Source organism: Gavia stellata, chromosome 7, assembly GCF_030936135.1.
Source record: "Gavia stellata isolate bGavSte3 chromosome 7, bGavSte3.hap2, whole genome shotgun sequence".
Classification (NCBI taxonomy): Eukaryota; Metazoa; Chordata; class Aves; order Gaviiformes; family Gaviidae; genus Gavia; species Gavia stellata.
This window is the reverse complement of record NC_082600.1, coordinates 42179837-42199150: the sequence shown is the minus strand read 5'-3', so window position 1 is coordinate 42199150 and position 19314 is coordinate 42179837. Positions and strand designations below refer to the sequence as shown.

Genomic DNA, 19314 nt, shown 5'->3' with positions numbered 1-19314 from the left:
AATAACCTTACTTGATTTTTGCTGCATCTTCTCGGCCACTTCAACTTCCAAGCAGCAAAGTTCACGACACTGTAAAAGTTGGAGAACAGGAATCTGTGAGAAAGATCGTCACATCCCAACCTTGTTACAGGTACTGTGAATCACTCAGCTTTTGGACATGTCTCGTTACCTGAAGTGCTTAATTCCCCGGCATTTCTGGGCTTTTGCCCAGCAGCCACTGACTAAGAAAAAGGAAAAGCTTTGGAGGGACTTGTAAAGCAATCTCCAGTGACAATGACATATGACTGGGCATGGTAAGAGGAAGATGCAAAGGAAGAAAATCAGGAGCATTTTCAGGATAGTAGCATAGATACAAAGAGTTAAACTGGATAAAACATAAATGAAAGATATGTTGCTGAGAGATCAAGAGTCAGCAGTAGAGTTTTCTGAAGAAGCATTGCTACTAACATTTTGGGTTGGGTTTTTTTATGGCACTCACTCTTCTTTCACATAATGTAATCACAATAGGTCAATACTTAGTGGTGAGCATACCCACCAGGCATGGCTCATCCCCCAGAGGAGGAAAGGGCTGGGTATGTTATCAGCAAGTGGCTTCACAGTCTTTTTACCATTGTGCTTTGATAGACAGCAGTAAATTTTTTGAAGGAGTACTGGTACCAGAGGAAAGCTCTGTGTGTGTGTGTGTGCGTGTGTCAAAATGTTGGACAAATGGGAAATAATGGGATATCACCAATGAACAGGGCAATAAAATATCCCATTCTCAAAGTATATAAATAGGAAGGAGGGAAGAAAAAGAAAGAACTGGCCTGGTGACTTCTCTAATCCCCACCCTCCCTTCCCCTTTATAGTAAGGAAACAATTATAGAAAATTTATTGGGAAAAAGACACATACCACCAGGACTCCATTGCTAGCAATGGCTTCATGAGGACCAGAACTGGGAAACAAAATGAAAAACATGGATTTTTTACATCAAACAAATGCCCCCTCATCCTTGCCCAGGGTGTTGCCCTTTCTCCCCATTTAGAAGAATGACGGCCAGAGGGACCTCAGTAGGTATGTAACAAGCTCCTTTCTATGCTTGCTTGGACTGAGCACTGCTCTGAGGGGACTTGCGTCTGTACCAAACTGAGCAATGTGTATCATGGCTACGTTTTTTGCAGTGTAATCTCATGACCATCTAAAATGGAATCTGCGGTTAGGCAGTCAAATTCTTCTCCTCACTATAACATGTAAAGTACATGTATTTCAGTGGTAACATGCTACTATGCCAGCATACTCCCATGGGGAAGCCCATTTCTATGTATTTGCTGGTATGCAAATACAATCAAAGGGGCACAGGGCAATGGGTACCAATTACAAGGGGAAAAAAAAAGCTTTCCACATCATTCAGGTGAAGTCAGCTGACGGTGTGGAGTGACTTGGCTCCCCACTAGTACGAGGGCTGACCTTAGCCTGGTCACTTTATTTCTGCCATGCCTTAGTTACCTTGTGGCAACACAGAGACAAAAATACTGATTGATATGGATGGCAGGCTGACCATGCTGGAGGAAAAGCCTTGCACTAGAGCTTCCAACACATTGTCATTGTGTTGGGCAGAAATAAAACAGAATTACTAGGACCAAAACAGTGCTGCAAGGGAAAAATCTAAGGAGTCAGAGATACACTGGAAACCTAACCAGGATGGTTCAACATTAGAAGTCTCTCCATTGCATAAGCTGAAACAGGCATGGAAAGCTTGATAGAAGTGCATGCACGCAAGCGCATGCACACACACTCAGAAAGCCTTCTGAAATGTCCCCAGGTTGACAAATCCAACATTGTGGATAGAAAAGACAATGCCGGGAGGTGTGTCTTTGAAAGCAACTGAACTACAGAACAAGCTGACTGGAGGGATCAGCCGTGTGTCTGAGACTGCAGTAATGATGTAGATGTTTGGCGCTTTTTTACAGAAAACCCACAAAGCATGACTTCTAATGCTATTTCTTTGTTTTAGCATTTAATAATTTTTGCATTTTTTAAATAACCTGTATATCACTTACGCGGCCTCCAATTTGAATTCAACCTCTAGCTCCTCCTTGGCCTGAAAGCAAGAACAAGAAATTAAATGAAGTAGCTACATAATGCTTTCTCCCTTGTCTAAACCCAGGCCCCTGGTATGCAATATTGAAGTAATTAGTTGCAATGCACAGCCTGTGATAAATATTTCCAACTGGAAGGTCTGAAACAACATTTCAAACCAGATAGTTTAACAATTTCTTCCTCACCTCCTTCCTTATTCGAGGTGTCATCAAAACAACCTGTACTTTTATCTCTTTTTGTGAAGCTGCTGCAGAAAGACAATTTGCAACTTACTTTGTCTGCTGAATTCTACCTTTTTCTCCTAACTATTCCTGGCACCGTCCTGCCATGACTTGCTATTAGCTTGGAAGTTAAGATACTTTCCACCCATCACTTTAACATAATAAACAGAGACTGGTATTATTCAGAGTGATTCAGAGTTACAGTTATGCAACCCCCACCGTAAGGCAGTGTTGATATGTATGCGCTAGTTGTGAGTGACCTAGTTTGGGTACCAGAAGCAATCTGCCCATGGTAGCAAGAAGTTGCATGCGAGATATTTCGCTGATCTCATCCATAGATCTCAAAGGAAATCAAGACTTTTTTTCCCATTTTATAAATGGGAAACTGAGAAACAGAGTAAATCAGTCATTCAGAACTCCAAAACCGTGCTAATTCAAATAGACGAGTCAGCAGGCTTAGCCTTAGATGAGGTATCACTGCAGAGGACAGTGCTGGGATACACACAGGGGTAACTTCAGCTTTGCCTTTGGGGTGAAAGTAGATACAATCAAAGGGGCAGGGGGTGGTGGCTATGAATTACATGAAAAAAGAAAATTTACAGATTATTCATTCTGCAACAGTTGTGCAGCCTTGGTGTTGCTCAGAGATAGCTCACAGTCAGATCCCTCCCCTACCTACCGCACTGTTTCAGTTATATGTTCTCTAATAATTTATAAAAATACTGGGAGGAGGGGCTCAGGCTCTCAAATCCAGATTTTTTACCACATTTTTTGTGTTTATACTTTGAAGGGGAATTCATGTACCCATTACCAGGATAAGTCATCCATGGCGGATTCAGAAAGCTCACCCCAAGATTTTGAAAGTGTTGTATAACTCTCCACTGGTTTCTTAGTTGCTTTATTTTTTGCTCTCACCTTTGGGCTCGGCTTAAAATACAGGAGCACAGTTCTTTCAATTGGAAGTTTGGCGGTATCGAAGAGGGCACAGAGAAGGTGGTCATCTGGAGTAGCAAAATCCTCATCATATACTGTCAGCTCCAGCACATTCTGGAAAAAGAGGGAGAAGGGTTTTTTATAGTTTCTACAGTCTGGACATCATTAGCTCTAGGGAAGAAGGAGTGCTGGGGATACGCTTGAGAGGAAAAGTGGAGAAATTAACTATCATCCTCCTTTGGAAAAACATACTGTAAATAGAATATTCATTCTTCCCTAGTTCAGTTTAATTGCTGTGACATGAGTAATACATTGACTATACCTACATAACAGCTTAGTTAACTCCCAAATTCTGTATCCATCTTGCACTGATTCATACGAGTCTCTAGTTTCCCTAAAACTTCAATACTGAGCTCAGTTTCTGGCCCTCCTAAACAGCACCATCGAACAGGCACGGGAACTCAGTCATCTCTGCTGTTAAACAACTTGAGCAGTCCGTTATCACGTGCCATCTCTTAAACAATTCCTGAGCACAGCTCAGGAGGTAGGTAGGACCCACCGTACACAAAATTTTCAGCCTGCTTCAAGCAGACAACTTGGGCTCCTTACCTTGACCTGACTCTGGATCCTGAAGTAGAAGGTTTCGTTCCACACCGGATTGTTGGAGTTTCTCACAGTTTTAGTGCGGGACCTTTCACATGTTGCAGTTGGCAGCCACAACGACACGTAGCAATCAGCCTCGCTTACTGGGTAGGGAAAGAGGCAAAACAGTTTTTAACGTGGCGAAGTCAGTGGTGCTGCACGACACTGGAAAGGTGCCATGAACACATGGCACCGACAGCAAGTATGAGTTATTTAAAGGCTGAAATGCCTGATGCAACACTCTTCAAGATATCCTTCTAAGAGGGAAAAAGCACAGACCATAAGATGACCCAGAACAAGAGGTGGTTTCTATTCTTCCTTGCGTGAGTTACAAACAACAACGATGTTGTATATAAAAGAAGAGGGTGAGAATTTCCTCTTCTAGTCAGCCACTTTCTTCAGTTTCACAACCAACAAGCTTTCCTGTGCTCATGTGTGCATGCACACACATGCTAACCCTCAGCTGCTGTCTGTTGAGAGGGGCCTGGGAGCCTCCTCCACCTTTTGAGAACAACTGGAAAAGGTCTCCATCTCTGCCTTGCCTTCAGTGATTTTCTTGGTGAGGGTTTATGAAAGCAGCTGCAGAACTACCCCTGTTGTAGGAGATGGCAGAGGCTTCCTCCAGAAGGAGCTCATTGAATTAGACATTGGATCTTAACTAAATGCCCCCTCCAGCAAGAAAGGGACTGAGTCTCTCTCCAGAAATGCACTGGGAGAAGGTTAGTGAAGGATATTTCATCTCATTTCTCAAAGGCATCTAAATTAAAGTATATCTCAAATGGTTACACCCAGAAATTTGATGTACGGTGTGCCAGGGCAATGCAACGTTTCTTCATGCAGGTTACGCAAAATACTTCAGCACCTTTAAACTCTCTCTTACACAGTTCTTAACAATATAATGATCAGATATCAAAAGGTAACTAACTTTGAGAACAGATGTCCTTTGATATAAGACTTTTTAGAGAGACAAGTGGTGGCAGCAGTAAGTGGAGAGGACCCTTCAGCAGCAGGTAAGGACTCTGCAGGTAGATCAGGGGAACAAGAGCTTGCACGTTAATTTGTGGGTAAAGGCAAAAACTCGCCTGGCTGCAACATGAGCTTTTTCCTTTCTTCTCCTTGTCTTTCCTTCTCCACTAGATTTTGCCAGGTCACCCTACAGCCACTGGCTCTGTCTCAAACTGGGTGGAGGCTGCATTTTATGTTGTTGAAAGTGTATTTGTTCAAAAAAGCTTGCTGCTTTTCTGTCCAAGTCAGAATGAAGGACTGAAATTCAGAACTGCTTGAGAAATTACATCATATGTTGTGACATGTCAACTGACACCTTAATTATTGGTTTTCTACATTTTAACGTTATAATGCAGAAACAGAAAAACATTTTTAATTCTGTCAAGTTTTTCCTAAAAAAAATTGTGGAGAAATCAACACATTCCTGCAGAGTCAAAACCCCAGTTTTCCTCTGATGGGAAAATTTGTTTGGAAAATATTCAGCAGGTCCTAGCCCTCTCCCTCTCCTGCTCTTTTCCACCTTCCTTATCTTATTTTAGATAAAAAAAAAATAACTTAGGTTCTGACAGCAGTTTAACTGTCCTTGTCTGGAGTCATATCTTCTGCTTTAATTCACTTCTACCTCCCCACTACTCATGTCTTAGCCTCCTGTGTTAGCTGAGAGGACATTCAGGTTTCCTCCTCTCCTCTCGGAACAAAATCCCAAATGGAAGGAAAAGGGCTGCTACAGGCTGCCTTCCTGCTCTGTGTTCAAGCCCACAGGTGGAAACAACAGAAGTTACCCCAGTAGCATCTGTTTCCCTCACACAGATAGCACGATGGGCTTTGCAGACTGATGACTCTGAGAATTCTGATTCCCAGGGATGTCTTGTCACTTCAGACATTTTGGTTGCATACTATATCCCTTTGTCTCCTGCTTTCCTTACCCCCATGCCCACTTTGCATTAAGCTCTGGGAGACATACCCAGGTCTTTACCATTCCTGTGAGCACAGATAAACAATAAGCAGCATCAAAAGCCCCACAATTTCAGAAGGATGTGAAGGTCCTCGAATGCATCCAGAGGAGGGCAACAAAGCTGGTGACGGGGCTGGAAGGAATGTCCTATGAGGAGCGGCTAAGGACTTTGGGCTTGTCTGGTTTGGAGAAGGGGAGGCTGAGGGGTGACCTCATGGCTCCCTACAGCTTCCTGAGGAGGGGAAGTGGAGAGGGGGCTGCTGAGCTCTTCTCCCTGGGATCCAGTGATAGGATGCGTGGGAATGGTTCAAAGCTGCACCAAGGGAGGTTTAGACTGGACATTAGGAATCATTGCTTTACCAAGAGGGTGGTCAAGCACTGGAACAGGCTTCCTAGAGAGGTGGCCTGTGCCCCAAGCCTGTCAGTGTTTAATAGGCATTTGGACAATGCCCTTAATAACATGCTTTAACTTTTGGTCAGCCCTGAATTGGTCAGGCAGTTGGACTAGATGATTGTTGTAGGACCCTTCCAACTGAAATAGTCTATTCTGTTCTATTCTATTCTATTTTGTTCTGTTAATAAACAATGCAGAAACACTGCAGTGCACAGATGATGCATGTTGCAGCAGTCTGCCAGGAGACTGACTGCTAACATTGAAAACACTGGCTGCTCATACCAAATGTCTCCCCAGTAAGAGTAGGTTTATTCAGCCTGGCCAGTCTGACTGCCTTACATATTTTGCCTTGCTTAGGCACATCAGTATCTCTCTGAAGGAGGAACAAAGTGTCTCATCTGCATCTTTTCCTTGCAAAGAAAGTTGCTTGTCTTTATTTCGTTTATAGACAGAGTTGATTTAAGAACTAGATTTAAGGCTGCCCTCCTTCTGTCTTAAGACACCACTTTTAACTGCCTACTACTTGTCAAATTTCAGCATTCAGTCTATGCATTTCCAGGAAGTGTGTTTGTCTTGGACCAGGCATTTCAAGAAAGTCTCATCTGGAAGTTTAGCTTTTTTCCAAGACTGAGACAGAAGAAAAAACATTAGGCTTTTTCATGTTAAAAAAGAAATTCTTAAACATTTCACTGCCAGGTAATAGCCCTTCTACACCTTGCTTCAAAGTAGAAGAAACAAGCTAATTCTAGAGCAGTACTGCACCTGATCCACTGTCCATCATTTAGGCAATGTCAGAGTAAGGATCTCCCAAATCAGAGTTTACATTGAGAATACTGTGTTTAACAACGTTTGCTAGACATATGCTTCATGAATAATTTGGTTTTGAACAGATATATTTTAACACCCATATATTCCTGGGACAATGACTTCCACAACTTACTTGTATATTCCTTTTATTCATTTTAAACTTCCTGTTTTATGATTTTATTGGGTGCTCCTTTATTTTCACATTGTGAAAAATAGTGAAAAATTACTCCTTATTCACCTTCTCCCTTCTATTCCTTTTCGTAGTGACATCTTCCATGTCCTCCTCAATAATTTCCCTTCCACTCTTAGGGCCTGTAGCCTATTTAGTCCCTCTGGATGTAAAAGTTGTTTCAGATCTGTCTTCGTAGTTGGTGCCTTTCTACAACTTCTTTTGTTACTCCGTTTCCTCAAGTGCCAGAGGCTTTTGCAGTGTACCTACCGAACATATCCCCCTCAGAGAATTGTATGAGCACCATATTTGACTATGTTTGGAGATCCTGTAAGTAATGATACTGATTTTATAATGTTCTAAAAGTAATTCTGTATGACTATTACATGACTTTAGGTTTATCATTGGAGATCAATGACTGTTGGCTGTTTGGCTGGCAAAGTACTCTGTTCTAGTGATGTGATTCGTCTTTCTTGTATCTTAACTGTACTTTGAGATACAAAGTATATCAAACAATCATTAATTATATGAGTAGATGCAGGCAAACTAGTCAGCTGTGTATTTAATGCAAAATATTGCTTCAGTTCTGCTTGCACAATCTCTTTCTACAACCTTGTCTTGCCGCCTGACACGCAGAAGATCTGAGATGAATCCTTGATGAAACCTTTCTGTGTTATTGCATCATCACACATGTGCCACAGCCATGGACCAAGAGGGAGGTGCAGCTGCAGAGAGTGCGACCCAATGATATGACCTAAGATACAGCTAGTATATCCCTCACTTGGAGCTGTGACACAGGGAAGTCCTCTGATATACCTTCCAGAAAAACATGTGTCAACCACAGGGTAAGAGGGGAATGGTACTGCATGGTAAATCCAGATCTTCGTCTTTCAGAACATCTTCCCTGGCTCTTTCTGCGCAAGAGACTGTAGTGCTGATTGCTGCCACTCACAGTGAAAGAGGAGAATAAGAGAGATGGCAGGGTTAGACCATTTCCCTTCCACGCTCACCCTAGAGCTAGTTTCAGCATCCTTTCACAGGTGGTCACACAGCTGTTTTGATTCAAACAAAACAAAGTGTTAACTTGCCTATTTTGCATGAAATGCCTCTCCTCACTGCACATGTGGGTACTCCATGTCCTTTAACTAAACAGAGGTATTTTGCTTTCCTGCTCACTCACTTCCCACCACTTTCCTGCCGTGTGACTCACGTGCTTGCACAACTGCAAGACCGCTGCACAAGCGTTAGAAGGGACAAGGCATTCAGCTCTCAGCATGTTTTCTGACAGGCATTCCAGGGTAATTAATAATGGCATTAGCCTGGTGGTAATGGTTTTAGAAAGTTTTTTCTTGTTCATTTCATCTGCGTCAGAACCAAGTTGGGGGGGGATGAAAAAGTTTGCTCCTCCAAACCACAGTTCCCAAGGTGCTACAACCCAAAGGCAAAATTACCCCTTGCTTTTGAAAACATGGGATGCAGTCTTCTTCACCTACCTGTGTCAGAAACTCTCCTTTCTTTGGGAGAAAGTACTTATCCTCCAAAACACATTCAAGTCTTAAAACCGACCAGAAAGCACAGGAATAACATTCAGTGAAACAGCAGCAAGCAGCAAGGACTGACCTGGTTTATAACAATTAGTTTACATAAACACTGGGTTATTTCAGAAACACTTGGAAAAGGTTGCTATACAATCATAAAAGAAAACTTGTTGCCTGTACCCTGAGATACCACTAAAACTGGAGATACTTACACATGTCAACTCGCTGGAGATTTCTCATCCGGATGATCCTTACAGTCAGTAGGTAGCAGGGAGAGGATTCTATCTGGAGAAAAACGGTACAAAACAGAGTATGAATAAGCCTTCAGTGGGAAAAAGTATCAAGTGTGCAAACTAACCAAGTGCTACAAAACAATAGTACAGACTGTAAAAATTGTGTCAACCATCTCACTGTTCTGCAGATGAAAATCTGCAACATAAGCTTCTGCTATTAAACAAGTCTTGTTTTAACATTTTATACATTTCACTGTCTTTTTGCTGTGTTACTCTGAGAGTCTGGATTGCTCATCATAGCAGAAAAGAAAGGGATAAATCCCTGTCAACTGATACTGTCTGTGAGACGCTAGCAAACCCCATTGCTCTGAAATTGTGGAGTTCAGCTCTACAACATAGCTACAATAAGTCTCTTGAACAGAGTAAATGCACTGGTGAGCACCATGGTGGAGTTGTCAAAATACCGGCAGTCTTACTCAAACTTACAGTCAATCCCATTAGTAACCATCCATGAGGTCCCATTGCATTGAAAAGAGCGCTGCGGAGAATATCTGTTGTTGCTGACTGTCACGGGATAAACCCAACGTACCACTCTCAGAGAGGTGTTTTTGCCTTCTGCTTCAAAAACATAGGTTTCTTTTTTTTCCCTTTACAATCGTACAGGAAAAACAGTAACAATAATCCAAGCATTTGTAAATCACAACTATCAGATACACCAATGGCTGAGAATTGTTTCCAGAGGATTTAAAGGGTAAGGAATTAGGTATGGGTTGCCTTTGGGGAAAAATAAAGAAAAATACCTCCTTCCAAAAAACCCTTAAGATTGAAAGTGCTTAACTTCCTTTGGTCCCTTTGAATGTCTCAGCCATAACCTTCTATAAAACAAGTCTCTCCAGATTTTGTGACTGCAGGGACCTCTTCCTATTTATTATCAGAAGATAATGTGATTTCCTTCTTCTAAGGAAGGCAATTTCCTGCTGGCTCATTCCATAAAGCTGTCTCTGGCTCAGACCTATCTGCGAGAGGCTACTCTGACAAAGCCAATAAATAAATCAGCATTTCCTGTGGCTGTGACACACGGTCATTTCCTCACACTCCTAGAAACATTTCCATCTGCATAAGTGGTTACAGCAGAGCCCTCCAAAGCATTCTTTTTCACAAGTGCTATTTTTGTCAACTGATTTCCTCTCATTTAGGAGCATCCTTCTATTTCTATAGCACTTCACAGACTTCCTAGAATGACTATAAACAAGCAGACAAAATAGATGTTAAGGCAGATAAAGCGAAGCTGGAAGAACCTCACTTAAAACAATAAGTGTAATGTTGCCAATTTTTTTTTTTTTTTTAAGAGAACAGAGCAAAACTAACCTTATTTTCAGATGGGAAGCCAATTAGGCCTCCTTTGTCACAACAAATTACTTTTTCAATGTGTGTTTAAAATCCTGTCTTCTCTCTCCTAACACATCATGTTAAAATGTTTTTGCTGACATTTTAAAAAGGGTTCATGCTTTCACCCCTCCTGTATGTGCCTCAAGAATTCTTTGTTTTCTTCCTTTTTTTAGTCATTCGAGTAATTTCAAGTGTTCTAAAAGGAGAAAAAGCCTAACAGAAGCTGCACAATTTAAAAACAACAACTTTTGGAAGGGTATGTCCTCAGAGCTACCCCACGCAAGGACACTGGTTCACATTTCAGAAACAGTACAGCCATATTAATACAGTTCTCCACCCAGTTAATTAACTCTTCTTCTCATCTGGATAATTAGCAAAGGTGGATCACCACATTCACATGTTAGGAATGAGTTTGGGCACCTCAGCATGTGCCCTAGAAGGCAGAAACTCATTGTTCGGTAGGATCTGCATAAGCACGGGGCAATTCTTGCAGCCATTTATCTCCGGAGATTGCGCAAGGCGCTGCCAGCTCCTGGATCAGCTCCAGCTACGCTTCCTCAGGCAAATGACATTGCCTGAGTGAGAACCGATGGATTCAATATTTGCGAAGCAGTTTGAGATTCTTAGATAGGAGACATTAAGGAAGTGCAGTGGGTTGGGTTTTTTGTAAGTTATGATTACATGGTTTCTGCCATCTGATCACCTGTCTCCAGGTTCCCATGTAATGACTTTCTAATGTGTAAGCCAAATTTCCCCATTTGGCTTGGGGAAATCAGTTCTCAGAGATGTGGCTTTCACAAAAAGACTTACTGAAGTTTCACGAAAAAACCCCAGTGGTTTCACAGAAGCTACAGAAATCAGGATGTGTGCTTGCGCTGGGGGAGAGGCAGATGCCTCTAGCCAGTTACCGGAGGAAGAGGCAGCAGCCAGGCGTTAGCCATCCTGGCAGCTCCGGCACCTGCCAGTGGCGGTAGTGAAGACAACAGGGAGAGCAGAAATCACCCAGTGATCAGGCCTCGCCAGTTCTACTGCTCCCAGGAGGATTTGCTATTCTAATTAATTCCAGTAACATATTAAACAAAAGAAACATATTTAAATAGCAACTGTGACAACCATAACATGATGTACTAGGGTCTAGTTATATAAACAAAGAAAATAGCAGCTATGCATGCATAGAACAAAGGATAGAAGTTCTGTTATTCTGTTTACTTAAAACCTATTATGATCTCCTTAACAAAAAAAAGGCTGCTGCTGTGTCATGATGTTCCACATACGGAGAGGTTTCCACCACAGCTTTGAGTGATGGAAGACCCCAAGCAGTGTCCTGCCCTGGAGCTAGCAAGGACATACTACAACAACCATTTAGCGGTCACATTGTAGCTTTGCTTTTGATAAAATCAAGACTGATGCAGTCACCCTGTGACTGTGTCACTGATTGCCAATCTGTCAGCTTGTCTTCAGTTCAGTGCTTCTCAAATTGTGCTCATGTGCGATTCATGTACACGCATGTATAACACAGCGGCATGCAATATAGCACACTGCGATGCCAGTGCACGAGCAGGGTGTACACTGCTAGTTTCTCTGTACTCCCAGGGAAATGAAGTTTTACTGGGATTTCCCAAACAACAGCTCCATCAAACATAGAGCAGACCTCATAGTCTCTTCTTCCAATTTTCCATCTCTTCCCGTAAAAAAGAATAACGTGGTATGATACTTGGCACCAAGTCACTATGTTGGTGGAAGCAAAGGATTCCTCTGTCATGTGAATGATTCCAACTTTCTCCCACCCGGGTGAGTAAGAATTTGAACATAGAAATTTCCCTGTCGTGAGCGCTCTGGGGATGCAGGCTGTCTGCATTCCTGGCAGATTTGTGCCTTCATAGGTCTATTCCATCCCTCTTTAAAGTCAGGCTTCTATTCAGATGTAGGTATGTGTGGCATGCATCCATCTCAAGAAGCACTGCTGTAAATTACTCCACTAGTTTAGCTGTATAATACATCCTGTCACATCACAAGTGGCTGTGGAGCTCCAAAATGACAGTACTCCTTAATGAGACAAGAGTCCATGAGACCAGAAGATGGCTATTCTTCTTTACCTTTTTTTACCTGCTTTTCTCTCAGTACCTTTCTTCAGCCTCTAGGCTTCTTCATCTAACAGACTCTTCCGGCATAGGCTATTGCTAGCAGCATCTTCCCAGCTTGCGATATCAATGGTATGGACATTCACCATTCCATCTTGCCTACTGTAGACTACCCCAGTCTTGCAATTCCACAACAGTACAGTCAAACATATGCTGGGTCAATGCATATTTTGGTTTTCAGTGTTAGCTCCTTGTTTTACCACAACTCTTTGGTCAGTTAGCAGAATATTGTAGCTGCCTTCCCAAAACAGAGAGCAGTCATCCAACAACACTGATCCAGAGAGGAGAATTTACTCTTGAACCTCCAGAAGCAGCCAACACATTCTCAGTCTTGATTGGTGCCCTTTTTAGATTGGTATTTATTCCAAAGCAATCATAAACTAGCAGAAAAATAATGCAGAGATCCTGAAATTCACCTTCAGTGCGTGTGATGAAGACTATATCATCACCAAAAGGCAGCTGTCCTCCAAGCAGGTGCTCAGCTGTTGCTCTTCTACATGAAATGTGTAATGCCTTCCATCTGGTCTCCTGAGGAGGTGGCCTTTGTCATGCTGGCTGAAAAATTATGATGAGGAAGCGGAGAAAATTATGCGCCACAGTGTGCTGGTACCATTACCTATTCCAGTGCAACCGTACTGTATGCTATTCCACAAGCTATCCTGCAAAGATCAGACGAGACTTAAAAATACCTTGAGGACAATCAATTTATTTTTTCAACGGTTGAAAAAGTCCATTTCTACAGACCAACCTGAAAAAAAATAGTGTTATCTATGAAATCCATGAAAAGAGCTTCCTCTCCACCCACACATTTTTCCTGCAGTCACCCAATAATAACGCCTCTATCCATTTCTATGTCATCTACTGGCACAGCAGCCTTTCCTGGCAGAGATGGCTTCCCTGCCTTGAATAAGGTGCCCCTGCATTCCTGGCCCGAGAAGCATTCTGCCGAGATGAAGTCACTCACAGGATGTCACCAGGGCACTCCTTTCTTCACCTCCAGGTGCTAATTTAACTAGATGGTAGCCAGGGACCAAATCAAAAGAACTAAAATACTTTGCTGCTGACAATGTAGCTAGAGCTGGTGGTGTGTGAAGAAGTGCCTATCTTGAGCTGTCTGAGAGTCAGGTGTCCTTAGAGAATGTGCATCCTCACGTTTTTTACCGCTGTAATTGGGATTCGAAATTCAGGCTGCAAACATCACTCAGCCAAGCCCTGCCCCAGCCTGCTGGAGCCCATCTCCCACTGCTACGGGATGTGCCAGGGGGCCCCACCGCGGCACGCTGCCGGGGCTGAGCGCAGTCGGGTACTGCGTTTGGCCATGTCTCTGAAGCTCTTCCTCGTTCTCGACAAACCCGGGCTCCACGCCAGAAAAGCAACTGCTCTAATTGCTTCCTTCCTTCGCCTCTTCCAGGTGCTGGGGCTGTGGCACCTCCGTCCACGGCTGCGGGGCTGCGTGGGGGCTGAGGGGGTGCCGAGGACCACTGCTGCCACTGGCTGGTTCTCACAAACCGTGTGTTTCGTGTTTTTTATTAGTAACATAACTTCTAATCAGAAGTTTCACTAGAATCAGCAGAAGTCTTGGTTGGATATCGGCGAATTAAAAACTCCCACAGCTGGATGGAAACACCCCTTTCATGCATATGGCCACAGTAACCTGGTTCCAGCAGGGAAAATTCATCTGGGCCCACAGGAGCATGACGGGTATATGCAATGCCACAAGAATTGTGTCCTTCAGATCATTGCTTCCTCACACATACATCCATCATGGGACTCCGAACACTTTCAAGGAATAAGACTGTGCACATGATGCTGTGCTTGAAACACATTTCCAGAAAGCAGAACTTCAAATATGGATCAACACAACATGGGTGCTCTCAGTGCGCAGTGATCCCAACCTCTGCAGAGATCTATTATTTGACTGATAACTCAGGCTAGTTGCATAGCCCTTTCAGTACCGTTAACATTGTCCTCCATCTTTTAGTGTTTCCAGATGTTTAACAGTTGGATTTTTTCTGATTTTGAAAAATAGGTCCATTTAAAAACATAGAGCATTCAACTACATGTTCAAATTTATTTCCATGCGTAGAACTGTAACCAGGGGAATAGGACAGTCCATCCACGAAAAGACAGAGCCCTCTTATACTGCTTTCCCCTTCCCAACCAGAACAAATATGAGAGAAAGAAAGTAGACTGAGCATTAACCGTCTGAGGGTTGAGACTCATCACACCTAATTCCAGACAGCTGTAAAATAGGTGTTTACATCTGACAGCTGTTAGGCATTTCTGGAGTCTCATCCTAAGGTAGACATTACCACAGGACATGCATCACACCCCAAAAATCTCTATTTCTGACTACTCATTCTCAGGGGAATCTAGAGGTCTATCTCAAACACAGATGTCTTACATTTTTGATGTCAAATGTGGATAAGACAAACTGTATTTCAAAGTTATGAGCTGATGGGAAGTGGCCTCCTTTGACTTTGCAAGGTTTATTTTGACGTGGGAGGCATGCTGGAGCATGTAATTTCAGCAGTCTATATTTTAGGCATCCCCATACCACCACTCAGGGTGGCAGAGGAGGTACCCGGGCTCAGAACAGCTTCTGCAGCTGAGCAGAGCTGCTGCTGGTGCCAGGCTCCTGCAAGCACCGGAGGGCTGGGGCTGGCTCAGGAGGCCTTCTGCCTCTCCAGCTGCTGCTGAGCCCCGGGCTGGAGCTGCTCCCGGCAGCAGGCTCCTGTCCTTGTGGGAGACAGGGACCACATGCCTGGCACCAGCGGGGACCCATCCCTCCTGCCTGCCTCAGCTCCTAGTTCACGTGACAGAGTCCCACCTGTATCAGAGGCAGCAGCTGCAACCTCCTCCTAACCTCACCAGGCAGTGTGGCAGCTCCTCACTCTTCCCATCATCTCAGGAGCCGCTTCCAGCTTCCAAAACCCAGCAGAAGCCAGAGCTCCTGCTTTGCACAAGGGTGAGAGTTTAACCTACCCCTCTTCTGTTAAAGGGCTGCTTTTCTCCCAGCTGCACAAACCCTGCAAGAACAAGGAGCCCTTGCCTGGCAGGGAAATGAGGTACCACTTGACCTGAGGTATGATGCATCTTACCCTTAAGACATGGCTCATGCTGGATTCAGAACTATGCGTCCAATTTTTCCCCTCCCCTTCCCTCACATTAATTATTGTATGAGACCTGCTGCAATCCTTAAATATTTTAATATAAGTACTGATGTCTCAAATACCAGAGCTGGCTCTGCCTGCTGCTTTAGCATGGGGAGAAGCACCAACCAAGGCCCGAATAATACAGATTTCTTAATGCAGGTAAAAATCAGCATGTTGGTGTGAAGGCACATGTGGTTGCTGCAATATGCTGTGGTATGTTTCTAACAGATGATCCCTCTTAGCAGGCAGAGATGTTCTTATTTAAGTCTTCTGGTAGTTTCAGTGATGAAAAATTTACATTTGAGAAAAGCTGAGCAGAAGATAAGAGCATGTATACGTCCTTCACATAAACACATGATATGCTTCAGTAATCAAGTCATGATCATACAAGAGCATAAGATAGAGTGCTATGTTCTGACCATAGAAGAAAAAACAGTGACTCTATAACCAGATGCAAGAACAACAACTCAGTCCATCACCAATGGATTGTCATGAATTTTTGGAATTTTGAAATGTGAAAAAAAAATCCTTCAGTGAGAGACAGGGGCAATATAGTGGTCTAGAAGAAGGTTATGGTCCCATACATGTAAGATGATTCTTTTGGTCCACTCCTGTCACACTTTCTCCCTTGACATTTCACGACCCTTAAATGTCTTTGTTCTAAGCCTATGTCCTGAGCAGACAATGGAAAAACAAACACATCACTGTGTGGGATTAAGAAATGGAGACAAGAAGTTACCTGTCATATGTCTAATTATCATAGGTAATTATAACCCAGGAGTTCAAATCTTTTTGCTTTCTCTCATCACGATTTTAGGTTCCTTACCCCTTGTAAGGAGCAGACGTTATACCAAAGACTGATCAATTCATTGTTTTTCAGCCTGTTTTTACTATCTACAAAGTTCTTCATCCTATACATGGTCCAGAATTTCGGTACATCCTGAGGCTGGAGATACCAGACATTGTAAGCTAAATATTTGCAAGATGAAATGCCACAAAGACCCAAGGCTTATAGAATATACCCTGAGAAAATACAGTATAATCTTCTAGTGCCACTGATTTATTTTTTTAAAGAGTAGAAATCCTAATACGGGGAAAACACAAAAGCTAAACTTCGAAAAGTGTATGTGAAAAAGTAAATATACTCCAAACGTGAATAAGAATTTGTTTTAATTTCTCAGTGCCTAAATATTACAAGGACTACCTGGCAACTAGCTTATCACAAAGCTCACCTGTCTGCCTGTTTACAGTATTGCTTCAACTTCCAGATAAACCTCCTTTTCAGCTTCATTTTGTCTCAGTATAACTTGTCTGCATGGATTATAATGCAAATTTCCATAGAATTATCTGGCTCAGAAGCAGACACTTCTTGGGACAACATTGTTATGCAAGTCACATTTAAACTTCTCTAACCCTGACAGATAGGAAACAATGCCTGTACTTACTGCACAGATAGCAAAGTAGCAGAATGAGAACCCCTATTAAAATCAGCAATTTCTAACAAAAATAAATATATGACAATCTTCAAACAAATATAGCTCTATGAGAAATAGCTCTAGCACATTCGAGCATCACTCCTTTCACAGAATCCCCTGTTACAGTTTCTTTTTCTGATGGAGCACAGAACTGGTGAGAACTCAGGGTTCAGTAACCCAGGACTCCCCCATAAATTGCTAGGATAGAGATAGCACTGCAAAAGCCATTACAGCAGAATATGCATCACTGTTACTTTTGGCCCTTTCAGTTACAAAAAGCATTGTAGAACAGAAAGCTCACCAATGGATTTCTTTTACAAGCAAGTGAGGAATTAAAACAGTAGATATTCTGCATGCTCCCAATAAAACATAACAGAGAAATACAACAAGAAATTCTGAAAATCATAAACATAAGTGGAATAAAATGACCCAAGCAATAAACTTAAGGGCACTTCCCTTGTAACACAGAACTGCTGCCATCATTATTTATCTACCTGAGCCTTCTCCCCTTTTGAGCAAACCAAAACCCTCAGCCCTCTTTGGTTCAAAATTCTCTTGTTCATAATACCTTGAAATCACCTTTGTCTGGTACGGTACTTCCTTCATTTTCTTCTTGCGGTTCACCATCTTCCGAAGAATCTATGTCTGAGTCTTCATCCTGAAGAAAGAAATAAATGATAAATGATAACATTAAAACAACAACAGCAGCATTATCAGGGTAGATAATTAATTCCTACTTGCAATAACTTATGCTGAACCCCCAGTTAGAGCTGTTGGTTACACCCAGCTGTGTTACAGTGCTCAGCATAATGAACAAACCACCATGTGGTTCGGCAGACGCTGGTACAAAATCCAAAAGGTGCCTCTGCATTTATTCTGTGAACAAAGGTTTGCTTTTTGTTTTGAATGTGATCTTTTGGCATTCTGCTCCTGCTCTCAAGAGTATTAAAACTTGATTTAAAAATCCCCAGAATCTCTTCTCTGGGTTTGAACCCAGAGCGTGAAACACGTTACAACTGCAAAATTTTAAATCTAACGTTTCAATTCTTTCAGGAAACAGAAGTTCCAAAATACTTCTACAACGTAGGGTGCCCCCTTTTGAGATGCTTTGTAGGAAAACACCATTAAAGGACAGTTCCTATAAAAAATGTCAAAAGTACTCTGTTTCTGTTTCCAGGGTAATTCTTGAAGTGATGTGCCTTCATCCAGTCAAAGAGCACACAGAACAATGTATAACATACTACAGCTAAAATTAAATGCAAGTCTTGAAATGACCCAAAGAATGCAAAGCAAAAAGGAAAATTCAGAAAAAAAAAAGAGAATGTGGAAATGAAATTCAGTTCCCTACCCCTATTCTCTATCCTGTCCTTATTGCTTTTCCAACAAAAAATGGGGTTGTCACATTAATACACATGTCAAAATTTTGCTATTGATATGGAAATATTAAGTTTTTAATAGAAGTAGCATGTAATTATAGAAGAAAAAAGATCTTTTAAGTCTGGGTCTGGATTCATGCTGAGAATTCAGTCCCCTAGAAATTGTTTCCTTCCCTGTTCATTTTTTTCACTTTCTCTTCTTTTTCTGTCCCCTTGCTATGCTGACTTCTCTCATTTTGCCTATAAAGCTGAGATCTTTTGCTCCCGTGGAGTCAGGAGGACTTTTGCCACTGATAGCCACAAAGAGAACATTTTACCTTCAACTCTTTCAGGCAGAGACATTGACGCCCAGTCCCATCAGACAGTAAGTTTATACAGTAGCTTGTACATAAACAAGCTCACAAAGCAGCATTTTGTTTTCTGTCAAATGCAGTGGACCTTAAGCAAACTTTTAAAGCCGTTTTCTTACCTGTAGTGCTTTTGCACTTGATGGCATCATGGCTTTCCCTGGATTCATATAAAAGAGTGTTTCTGGCACCTCCACGGGCAGCACTTCCTGAGACATGTTTGCAGGATTTACTCCTGTAGGAGTCAATGACAAGTTATTTTATAAAATGACCTGAGGCCCCACCCATCTCATCTCTATAAGTAAAGGACTCCCCTCCCATTGCCGAAGATGGTGGAGCGCCAGGGATGACTGCTCCAGGGAAGGATCTTACGGGGCAAGCACCACAGCCAAAAGGGATGTGGTACCTTCCTCTGGCTGGGAACCTCTCCCAGCCTGCGCGTGCCCCTTGGGTA

The 19314-nt window shown here is 42.5% G+C and overlaps 1 protein-coding gene across 1 annotated transcript in view; it reads right to left on the bottom strand.

The window, feature by feature from the left end:
• LOC104253439 (cytosolic phospholipase A2 epsilon-like) overlaps positions 1 to 19078 on the bottom strand; it is a 35564-nt gene extending 16486 nt beyond the window's left edge. The window contains exons 1-8 of the mRNA XM_059819919.1: positions 18983 to 19078; positions 17706 to 17795; positions 8957 to 9029; positions 3844 to 3980; positions 3217 to 3348; positions 2041 to 2081; positions 893 to 935; positions 12 to 69 (exon numbers count right to left, since the gene is read on the bottom strand). Of these exons, the coding sequence (XP_059675902.1) occupies positions 12 to 69; positions 893 to 935; positions 2041 to 2081; positions 3217 to 3348; positions 3844 to 3980; positions 8957 to 9029; positions 17706 to 17795; positions 18983 to 19078 (670 nt within the window). The remainder of the gene's footprint in view (positions 1 to 11; positions 70 to 892; positions 936 to 2040; positions 2082 to 3216; positions 3349 to 3843; positions 3981 to 8956; positions 9030 to 17705; positions 17796 to 18982) is intronic.
• Between the last annotated feature and the right edge of the window lie 236 nt (positions 19079 to 19314).